The sequence below is a fragment of the Gossypium hirsutum genome, chromosome A09, assembly GCF_007990345.1.
Source record: "Gossypium hirsutum isolate 1008001.06 chromosome A09, Gossypium_hirsutum_v2.1, whole genome shotgun sequence".
Taxonomy (NCBI): Eukaryota; Viridiplantae; Streptophyta; class Magnoliopsida; order Malvales; family Malvaceae; genus Gossypium; species Gossypium hirsutum.
In genome coordinates this window covers 67,112,115-67,124,672 of record NC_053432.1, presented here as the reverse complement: position 1 = coordinate 67,124,672, position 12,558 = coordinate 67,112,115, and the positions used below count along the sequence as shown (strand labels likewise).

Below are 12,558 nucleotides of genomic sequence, written 5' to 3'. Positions count from 1 at the left end.
AAAATGTTTCACCATCCATTATAACTAAAAATTAATTTCTTTACTCATATTAATTACCTAGCTTGTAACTCTCATTTTCTAAAATCTACAAATATGAGCCCTTCACAACTAGTGAAGAGACTTTTGGCATTTTGAAATTCTAACTCTCAAAGCTCTCTCTAAAATTCTCTCAACTTATTTTTGTAATACCCCGAAAATTTTTACAGTAAGATATTATCCTTGATATAGTAAAATAAGAAAATAAAGTGACAAAAAGGAAAATTTTGAGTTGTGTCAACCTTGGAAAGGACTAAATTGTAAAGATGAGAAAAGTCTTGTTGCACAGAGTAAATACTCAAAATTTGAGAGGCTAAAGTGTAAATACGAAAAAGTTGAAAGACCAATAGTGAAAATATTTTAAGGGTGGAATGATCTAGAAATTAAGGAAAATGGATGAATTAGGACCAAATTGAATAGGTGAAAAATTATGAGGGACTAAATGGCAATTTTACCAAATTAAGTGATGACTCAAGGATGGAATTCTAAAAGATCATGAAGGGCAAAATGGTCAATTAGTAAGAGAAATAATTCTAGAATGTAATGATTATGTTGATGATATTTTAAATTAATTAATTAGATAAATATTATTTTATTAATATTTTGATGAGATATTTATTATTATTTTTTTATTATTTATTTAGTATATAAGGAAGGAAAGATGAAGAATTCTCATCATCTTTCCATTTCATACATGCAAACTTTAGTAGAGAAGAAAAGAAAGAAAATTTATTTTCTTTACAATTTAGTCCTTCCACCAAAAATTTACTATTTTCACCTAAAAATCAAAAGGATTTCCATAGCTACCAAGAGATAAAAATGTTAAGGAGACTATAGGGAGTCAGAATATCAAATTAGATTTAAGGAATAGGAGTTGGAGGAGAGAGAAAATCAATATGAAGATTTGAACAAGGTAAGAACATTATGATATCAATATATTTTTAAGTTTGATATTTTTGAAAAAGCATGGGATTGATGTTAATGTAGAGTTTCCTTACATATGGTCCTATGTTCTTGATATGTTGTGAAGAGAAAAAAAGAGAAAGTGATGAGAAATAGTGTAGAGAAAGAAAATAAGGGTGTTATAAACATGGTAATTAATATCTTGCACTAAAACAGTTTTGGATAGCAGTAGTGGTCTAACTTTGAAAAATCACAAAAAATTTTGGAAATTGAATTAGAAGTTTAATAAAATATGAAATTAAAGTTTACTGAGTCTAGTTTTCCATAGAATAAATGGTGTAAGTAATGAAATAGTAAATTGTGAGATATAACAAATTTAGTTAGACAAGGTCAGATTGATTTTGGGTTCCCCTATTCTGACTTTGGAAAATCATAAAAAATTGGATAAAAATAATTAGGGGCTTAAATTGATATTTTTAGAATTATGAATGAGTCTATTTTCAATAGAAATAAACTAGAACATCATTCGAATCCTGTACTAGGAGATAATTAATTTTTAGTGAAGAAGGGTCAGAACTGTTAGACAGCAGAATAGAGGCGACTTTAAAGAATAAACTGTACTTATTGGATAAATAAAAAATTCTGAAAATTTTATGGTAAGAAGATATGTAAGTCTAGTTTCAGAAAAAATTAGAAAATCTTAATTTTGAGTTATGTAGCTCAAGATATAAATAATTTAGTGACTATAACTCAAATGGACAGTTTTGAACATACATATAAGTAAATAGTGAAATTATTGATAATGTTATTTATAGCAAGTTATGTAAATTAAGGATGTAGAATGGAGAGGAGGAGGAGGAAAACATGTATGAATATTCAGCTAGCATGGCTAATTTGCATGTTTTGGGTTCATGGACTAAATTGAATAAGAGTAAAATTTTAGGGGTAATTTTGTAAAAATTGAAGAAAATGAATTTTTTTCGCGTTTAAATTAATAATTGAATGAAATTATTAATTTAGATCAAGATCAGGTGAAAAATCGTGAAAAATAAAAAATTACCAAAATACCCCTAAATCTTGATATTTCTGTAATTTAGCCAGGTAAGCTCATATAACTTAATTAAGTATGAAAATGTATTATTTTGATTATTGACTTGTGAGAATTATGATATGTAAATGACATGAATATGTAGCATGAAAATGTTAACATATGATATATGTAATTGATAAAAAGGGTACAAGAATCCGTTCGAATATTGAATTCCAATTGGACAAGTGATTACCCTTATAAATGAGGTCTTGCATGTGTTGCAGTAAAGGTTATTCCGAAGGGAGTAATCTTATGATCTCATTATAAAAAGGAATTTCACCTGAAAGGGTGACACTTGAAAAGGATACATGTACCTAAAAGGTACAACTGGAAAAGTAATCTTATGATCTCATTATAAAAAGAAATTTCACCTGAAAGGGTGACACTTGAAAAGGATACATGTACCTAAAAGGTACAACTGGAAAAGGAAATGTACATTGTGTGTGTACAACTTAAAAAGGAAACGTACACTTTGTGTGTACACTTGAAAAGGAAATGTACACCTTGTATGTATAATGTGAAAAGTGGTAGCTTCGGCTACCTGATCAGTGAAAAGTGGTAGCTGCTACCTGATCAGTGAAAAGTAGTAGCTTCGGCTACTTGATTAGTGAAAAGTGGTAGCTCCAGCTACCTGATCAGTGAATAGTGGTAGCTTCGACTACAAGTGACAAGTGATAAGTGGTAGCTTAGCTACACTTATCTGATCAGTGACAAGTGAAAAGTGTGGAAGTGCAAGTCCATTGTTGAACTATAGCAAAGTGATAAAGTGTGTCAATCATGGCAAAGTGATAAAGTGTCTCAATCATGGCAAAGTGATATAGTGTGCCAAACATAGCAAAGTGTTCAGTGATCAGTGATGAATTGAAGAATAAGACCATGGTTGATCCATGGCAAAGTGTGAAACGTAAGTATGGTATTTCCATACCGAGCTGTGAAACATAGGTATGGTGTTTCCATATTGAGTTGTGAATGGTGGCACTGAGCAAACGATGGACTCAAATCCGCAAAGACGTTCTCTAATTTGACAAAGATTGGTAAGTGACATATGAAAGTAGTATTGGAAGACTTATGGTTATTATTAATATTTGTAACGGCCTAATTTTCAGTGGTGTCTGAAATGGTGATTTGAGATCACTAAATCCGACAAGTAAGATTGAATAAGATAGTAATTAAACATTTATAAGTCAAGTAAGAATTTAGAAGAATATGTGAATTGGTGAATTTGGTGAATTAAAAGAATTTATTAGGTCAAACGGGTCAAAAACGAGGTATTGAGACCTCAAATTTGAAAATTGAGCTATAAATATTTTTATAAATATTTATGAAGTGTCATTTAGCTAGTATTAAAGTTTGGTTGAGAAATTTTAACGTTTGGGTAGTCAATTAAATAAAAAAGATTAAATTGTAACAAATGCAAAATTTGCTAGAAGGATTAAATAGCTCAAGTGTTAAAATAAAGAGGATATAAAGGGCAATTAAGCCTAAAAGTGAATAGGTTGGATGGCAATGGCAAGAAAATCAGCAGAAAAATAAGGGAAATAAGGGCAAAATTGGAAATTTAACAATTTTAACATATAAAATAAGGACAAATTTGAAAAATCTAGAGATCTCTTCATATTTTCTCAGCAAAAATGCTATAGAAGGTCTTGAGAAAGCTATTTTTTCATATTTTTACATCATGTGAGTTTAATTCTTGCTTTTTCTTGATAATTTTTATGTTTTTATGATTTTTACAATTAGGTCCACTTATATAATTCATTAGTTTTTGATTTTATGGGGGAAATTGGAAGTTACCTTGGATGGGTAAGGGAAGTTTATGATGAATTATTATGAAATTTAAGTTCTACTTTCATAGTAAGGTGGTTTTATTAAGTGATTTTGATAGAAAATGGTATTTAGGACCTAATTGTGAAAAAAGTTGTGAATTGAAGGTTGGTGTTGAAATTAAGAATTTCAAAGGTTTTGAAATACTTTATAATGATAAAATGAAGGGTTAATTGAGAAAAATTGGTTCAATTGATGGGTGAATTGAGCAGGGACTAAATTGTAAAATTGAAAATTTTAGGGTAAAAGTGAAATTTTGAAAGTTGAAGAGCATAAATTGTGAATTGAAATATAAATCAAATAAATGCTAATGAGTGAAAATATTTTATATTATAGATTAGGAATCTAAAGGAGAGCGAGGAAAAGAAAAAGTTGCGGAATAGTCCCTAAATTTCAATATCTTCTACAAATTAGTCGGGTAAGTTCATATGGTTGAATTTAGATGTTTATTTGTGAATGATTGAAGTATATAATGTGTTATTATATATGAATTTGTTGTGGGATTGTGTAAATTTTGTTAAGGAAAGAATAAATGTAGAAATGCAAATTAGGAAAAACGCAGGACTGAGTACGTTCGTATCGTGACGTGTGATGAATTGACGGATAAGATCATGGTTGTTCCATGGAAAAGTGTGAAATGTAGGTATGGTATCATCCTTACTGAGTTGTGAAATGTAGGTATGGTATTATCAAATCCATACTGAGTTAAGAAATGTAAGTATGGCATTTCCCATACCGAGTTGTAAAATGTAGGTATGGTATTTCAATGAGGAAAATCATACTGAGTTATGAATCGTGACACTGAACAACAACGCACTCAATTTCGTATGCCGTTTCATAATTTGATAATAAGAAATACAAGAGAAGTGAACCAAATGAAAGAGATTGAGTAGTTGTTAATGTTGAGTTCAACTATGTGAAGTATTATAACAGTGGTTGTGAATGACAGGAAACTTTAGTAAATGTTTTGGTATTGTTTGGAAATATTATGTTTGATAAGCATTACTTTTAAACCTATGAACTTACTAAGCTTCAATAAGCTTACTTGTGTATGTTTGATATTTTTATGTAGATTGAATTGAAGTGAAGTTGGTAGATCGGATCAACACAACAAAGCAAACTATCCAAATCAATTCCGGTAGCTTTTGTTTTATGTTTAAAGATTTATATGGCATGTATAGAGTTTAAATGAATTCAAGTAAAGATGTTATAAACTAGTTAACAATATTTTGTACTAAAACAGTTTTTAGTTAGTAGTAGTAGTTTGATTTTGAAAATTCACCATAAATTATTAAAATCTAATTAGAGGTTGAATAAAATATGAAATTAAATCTTATTGAATCTAGTTTCATATAGAAGAAACAGTGTAAGCAAAAGACTTTCATATCAGGAGATATTTGAATTTTTGTGAGATAAGGTCAGAATGATTTTGAGCTCCCCTATTCTGATTTGTAAAAATCATTAAAAAAATTTACAAAAATAATTAAGAGTCATAATGTATATGTATGGATTCCTTATTGAGTCTATTTTTAAGAGAAACAAATGGCATGGTTATTTGAATTCTATAGAGGGATAAATTTGATTCGTAGTGCACAGGGGTCAGAGCAGCCAAACCCTAAAGCAGGGAAGACTTTAACTAATAAAATGTAATAATTGGCCCAACCAAAAATTCTAGAAAAAAATTAGTAAGTAGATATATGAGTCTAGAGTCAGGAAAAATTTATAGATTTGGATTTCGAGTTTTGTAACTTGAGATATGATTTTTTAGCGACTATAATGCAGTTGGATAGCTTGTCTAAAAAGTATGATATAAATTGTCTGAATTTGTTTAAGTGCTCAAATAAGTTTAGTAATGCCTTGTGCTCGACTCCGGCGATGGTCTCGGGTAAGGGGGCATTACAATATTGATCTAAAATAAGTGTACCATTGATATTTAAATGATTCAATGGGTAAAGTTCTGATATGAGATAACATGAGTTTGAAATGAATTATCACAGGTACATACCTGAAATATATGGAAAGGATGGTGCGTGAAATATTGATATAATGAAGTGAATGATATATGTTTATAAAGAAACAGGAAAAGAATGATAGGTATCATGACATGTAAAAATGTGATTATCTTTGATATGTTGCTACAAGGAAATTATGTATGTTGAGATGAGCAATAAACTCAAGTGTAATATGATGAGAAAATAAGTTTATCTATGTTGAATTTATATGAATATGTTTAAGCATACTAACAAGTGTTACTGTTGATGCTTAGACAAGTGCCAAGCTATTGGTTAAATTGTAATATGTTTATTTATATGATGTGTTAAAAGGGCAAGTGCTCAAATGAAAATATACTTGTGATCGTGAGAGAGTGACAAGTTTTAAGATACGCAATATCTTATGAAATGGCTTATCATATGATTAATTGAAAAGAGTTATGTTCAACTGCACTAGCTTGTGGTTATAATGGTATAGTATGCTTATGACCGGTGTTTTATACATAAGGAATGAGTGTGGAAAGTAAAGAGATACATATGAAAATAAAGAAACTAGGAAGAGTTAAAATTATTTAAAATCTTACTAAGCTAGAGATGATATGTATAAGTGATGCTGAGGATTTTTTTCACCTTGTAAATTGATGTATATAGTTTCATGAGTATTGTCTGAACCACACGGCTTGGCCACACAGCCGTGTGACCCCTGCAGTGTTGAAAAATTTTAAATATTTTCGAAAAAAAATTCGAGTTTTCGATTAAGTCCCGATATATATTTTGAGCCTCAATGGCTCACGTAAGGGACACTATGATTAAATTTGATTAATTACAGGTATGAACGTTATGTAAAGCGAAATTTCTGTTAAATGATCTGTAAATTTTAGTAATGCTCTGAAACCCTATTCCGACGATGGATACTGGTTAAGGGTGTTACAGTTTTCTTTATTTAGCCTTATCGTCAACCACATTTTCTTTCTCCACATTAACAATCATCAACTGCCATTGCACTCATTGTTACTAGATTTGTTACAATCTTCTTCTTTACTTTATCCTGATACATCTTATTGATTTGTTTGCAACGCTTCCTCCCTCTGTCAAAGAACCCTTTACATTTTTATACAAAATTTATTTTAGACACCTCAAATGCGTAATGTGTGAAAGATGTCGAAATGATGACCACTACTTACAGTTGATTGATTGGGGTTGGTGTCTTTTCTTAGCAAAGGTTGTCCAGTCATTTACACTTCATTCTTTTGTTTTTTTTTATTCCTCAATGGATACTATTGCTAGCCTTGATAGGGATTTGCTAAGATTGCTTTTCATCGAATTTGCCCATCTCTTTATGGGCTAATATTTTTATAGGAACTTTATCCTTCATCTTTTTGGTCTCACATTGTGGTAAAACAATACATTTTCCTAAGGTTAAAGAGTGGTTATAAAGTGACTGGTCAAAGTTTTGAAAATTATGATTAGGGATGTAAATGAATAGGGTGTTGGGTGAACAACTTGATTTTTGTTTGCTTATGACAAGATTTTAAGGGTTGCTTATTAAACAAATTGAACATAAACAAAGCTTATTTAGTTTATTTATGCTCATTAATAAATTCGTTTATGTTTATTGAAAGCTCGTTTAATAAATCATTTAAAGCTTATTTATTGTTCTATTAGTATATATTAATAAATTTATTAAGACTTGTGTGTTTATTTTTTTATTTATAATATAATTATTAATAGTTATATTTGACTATTTCATATCTAAAAAATAATATATATATGTTTATTGTTTGTTAGCTCATTTAATAAATCATCAACATTGTTTGTTTAACTTAAACGAAGAAACATAAACACACATAATTTTAAATAAACAAACACAAACAAACATTTTAAAATTCTTAATAAACACAAATAAATTTAAAAATAAACAAATGAAGATAAACAAAAATACATTTATTCAAGTTCGATTCATTTACAATCCTAATTAAGTTCAAATGAAACATTATGATTAGACGAGTAACCTCTATAATTTCAGCATTTAATCATATTATATGAGCATAAATAATAATAATACAAATATATAAATATATTATAAAGAAAAAAAAAGGCAAAGCAAAAGAATACTTGTATATAAATATATTATCAAATCAAATGGCATTTAAATTGCTAATATAAAAAAATATTTTTTATTTAAACTTGCATATAAATTGAACCGTAATATCAAACTGAGTTGCGTAAAGAAAGAGTTTAGACAGAAAAGAAAATAGAATGAGGACGTGCACCCAAAAAATTATTTATTTATTTTGAAACCAAAAAATAAAAAATAAAAAATAGTATTTGACCAATGCTTATATAAAAAAGAATTCCGATTAGTTTATTAAGCCTTTTTGTAAATTACCATATCCATCATCTTTTACTATCATTAAAAATATTGACCAATTTAAAGGTACAACCGTACAACCCTACATTTTCTCTTTTATATTTTACTCTTAATATTTTATATATTTTAATTATTATTCACAACTGATTGGGATAATAAATATTTTAATCCATTTTACTTTCGTGGATAATGAATTTGGATACATTATTTAATTAATATTTTATAATGAAATTGTTTTTTTCTTAAATAATTCTGTATTCTGTAAATATAAACTAAAAATGAGGGAAATTGTATATAAGCCCTATCCCTAGGTATTAATTTGAAATTATAATCTGTATAATGATTAAAAGAATATGACAATGTTGTTTATAAAACAGCTGGATGGTTTATAATTATAAAGAAAAGGCTTAATAACAAATTTAGTCACTAATATTTATATATTTTGTCAAAATAATCCTAGTTATAATTTTGAGTTTTTTTTTTTTTGCTATCAACTTTTATTTTTTTTTCAAATTTTTTTAACAGATTTCATATGTGAAATATTTTTAATGAGATATAATCTATTACTTAAGTAACTCAATAAAATAATTACATGTGAAAAATGATAAAATAAATAAATAATTCATGAAGTTAAAAAAATATCTCTTAATTTAAAAATAAATGTAATTATCTAAAAAAGTTTCAAAATGAATGCACATCTTTAATATTTTTAGTATAGATTACATCTCATTAAAAATATTTTACATCATCCCGTTAACTTTTTTAATGGTACTTTTGTCAAATCTGTTAAAAAAACAATTTGAGAAAAATAATAAAGGTTGATAGTTAAAAAAGACTCAAAAATATAATTAGGATCATTTTGACAAAATATGTAAACTTTAGTGGACAAATTTGTCATTAAACCTAAAAAAAATTTATAAAAAAGAGAAAGATTTATCCAATAATAAACAAAGCGTGTTGAATAAAAAGTCTAAGCAGATACAAATACTGACAAAAAGAATTCAAAAAGAACATAAAATCGTAAAACCCCTCCCAACAATCCGAAATACCAACAGTTTCAAATTTCTATCTTCTTCAACTCCAACACAAATTACTTAATTAGCTACCCCCAATCGGCATGTACCAGGATAACAACCACTACAACGGTGATCCGTTATTTATTGAGTCGGTGGCGGCGGCGACCACTCACTGGACCCGTGTGGAGGATAAGGTTTTTGAGCAGTGTTTGGTTTTGTTTCCGGAGGGGATTTCTGATCGCTGGGAGAAGATCGCTGAACAGATTCCCGGAAAGTCAGCTAAAGAAGTTGAACAACATTTTCATATGCTTGTCTATGATGTTTATGAGATCGATGCGGGTCGAGTTCAGGTTCCCCAGTATGCTGATGATTCGGTAATGTTGTCACAGAGTTGGGATTCCCATAATCAGATTTCATTCGTTTCCAAGTCGAAACATCACGGAGACGGTGAAAGAAAGAAGGGAACTCCCTGGACAGAAGAAGAACACAAGTACGCCGCTTTTTTTATTTTTTATTTTTTATTTTGAACCAAGTCCATTACCTAATTGAATCTAAAAATTGAAGTATGTATGAAGGGTTTTAGGGAATCTAGTATTTAACGGGCGGTTAGAGTCGATTTGAAATCATTAACGATGTTAGATTTGAATGATTGATTGTGAAAGTTAAAAAGTTTTATTGTGAATGATTGTTTTCTAACTTCTGAACAGCGATAAATCATGTTGGTAGAGGGTCGGCCCCTGAGTGGGTGTGCCTGAACATATGAACCTTAAAAATGAATGAATTTGTGCACGCTTAGACCATGACTTATGACATATAGGCTGTGGTTTCCCGGCCACGTGCAAGCACATAATCAAGGTTCCTGTTTCTGTGAAGGTGTGGATTTAAGTGCTTGCATCCGGGCTTGGCTTTGATTCTCTTTGGGGTCTAATTGAGCAGAGTGAGTTCAAGCTGTCAGAAACTCGATCTCAAAGTTCGAATCGAGTTTTACTTTTGAAACTCAAAAATACATTTGAGATGAAAATTGCAGTGCTTGAACTCGCTCAATTAGATTGGTTTAGTTAGTAAAAAAAATGAGTTTGGTAATCATACTCGATTAAAGCTTGGTTATTTGTGTTCAAGTGGAGTTGAAATTTATCACTGTTAATTAAAAATAGAATAGTTGCAATTGACTTATGTTGTTTAAGTCCCTATTGACATCAGGTCTTGTATATTATATGTACTATTGTTAATTCTGAGTTTATTGTCACTTTGTTTTTCTAACGTATATGGGATTACTTTATATAAAGAACCAAAGAAGCTCAAGCCACTTGAGTCAAGTATGACTATATTTAATCCTCTTTGCTTGATATCTTAAAACCACTTAAAATTGACTCAAGAAATGTCAGCTGAATTGAAGTCCTTTGGAACGAAACCCTAGTGTCTTGCGAGCACAGGTTTATACGTGTTGTTCGTTCAATATTTACTGAGTTATTTGAGGTAATTTATAGCATTTTTAATTGACTTCGTTGTTGTCTGGACAGTAATTGTGCTGCAAAATGAATTACACTATTACTCTCTTCTGCTATATATGTACTCCATGATTGTTTTCCTGTGAATCATTTAGTGGATAACATGTTATCTTCAATTGGTCTTTAATGGATGAACAGGTTATTTTTAATTGGTCTGCAAAAATTTGGCAAGGGTGATTGGCGGAGTATATCAAGAAACGTGGTGGTGACACGGACGCCGACTCAAGTGGCTAGCCATGCTCAGAAGTATTTTCTCCGGCAGAGTGCAGTGAAAAAGGAGAGAAAACGGTCGAGCATCCACGACATTACCACAGTCGATAGCAAAACGATGGATGTGCCCGTCGAACAAAACCGGGGTTCTGAACCACATGGTATGGTTCAACAGGCAACTCAACTGCAACAGTTGCCGCATACAGGCCATTTTGTGGGAAAATACGGCTATCCAATGTAGAGATAAGATCAGAACTCCAAAACTCTGTATATAAGCCAATTTTATTTTAAGAGTATCAAAACTTAGACGTAATTTAATTTGTCAAACCTGATGTTCATTTTAAAGCTATGACATTCTGATGTAAAACCATGTATAGAAAACTAACTCCTTTGAATTTAATTTGGGGATACATGAATTTTGATTTAATGTGTAATTGTATATATAAACTTTAATTTGGTTCAATTATTCATGTAAAACTCTAATTTGTGATTTAAATGTATACTTTAAACTTTAATTTTAATTTAATCATTCACATTTAAAAAAATAAATATATCAATTTATTTTTATATGGGAGTTGCGACTGATACGTCACATGTTTATTTTCTCTTGGGAGGTTTGTGTCAGACATATTTTCCAAGCGTAGAATATAGTGGTGGATATTTTGGTCAAATTTGAAGATCTACAGTTAATGTGATTTCATCTATTGGAGGAACATCTAAATTTTGTTAGGAAGCTGCTTATGGCGGATTATAATCTTTTCGTATTGAATTAGGTTGTTCTTTTGCCTCGCTTATGCTTTCTTATTTTACTAAAAATATATATAATTATTTATGTACGAAATATATAAACATAAAATGATAATTATCTGTAAAACTATTTTCAATTGAATGTTGTTGACAGTTTCTATATACGCAGTCTATCATTGCAATTTCAATTTAAGAAACTTCATTGTTGTATCGCATGAATTATCAATGCAGGCATATCTCAATTCTGGCAATATATCTATGAGTTTTATATCATGTATGTAACCTAAACTGGTGTTGCAGTATAGCAAGTTAATCGGCTTTACTGCCTTAGTTATCATTGACCTAAACTGGTGTTGCAGCACATGTAGTGTGAGTCCACTCATTATTCCAGGATTATTATTTTTATTTTATAGAATGATTAGATTTTTTTTTTGGTAGTTATCATTGACCTAAACTGTGTCTCTTTGCTCTTAAAGTATCCCACATTGGTTTGATTATGTAAAGGGTTAGACCTCGTGGAGAGATGAGAGAAAGTCTTAATATTGTCTATATTTGAAGCTTTAAATCATGTTCTTCAAGACATTTCAATAGATACCGTAACCATGCCAACTTATTCACTTTTAGAGATTAGCTCTATAATCTACATGTAATTGCGAATTTCACTAGCTGTTGCTGCATGGTTTGAGGATTGGTGATTGATGGCGGTTCACATTATGGTTTTAGGTGTTGAGAGCCACTAAGAAGGCTGTTTTTTTTTTTTTGGGGGGGGAGCGGGGGGAGAGTATGTTGATGATATATGGAGCTTTGGATTGAGCTTGGAAGAATGGCAATTTTTGTGTCCTCAATATTTTGAGAGGATCTT

General features: G+C 29.9%; 1 protein-coding gene across 1 annotated transcript; it reads left to right on the top strand.

The window, feature by feature from the left end:
- The first annotated feature begins 9,160 nt into the window (after positions 1 to 9,160).
- LOC107943249 (transcription factor DIVARICATA) lies at positions 9,161 to 11,376 on the top strand. Its single transcript, XM_016876996.2, has 2 exons — positions 9,161 to 9,721; positions 10,878 to 11,376. Exons 1-2 carry the CDS (start codon positions 9,333 to 9,335, stop codon positions 11,188 to 11,190), a joined length of 702 nt encoding a protein of 233 aa, XP_016732485.1. The 5' UTR covers positions 9,161 to 9,332; the 3' UTR covers positions 11,191 to 11,376.
- The last annotated feature ends 1,182 nt before the right edge of the window (positions 11,377 to 12,558 follow it).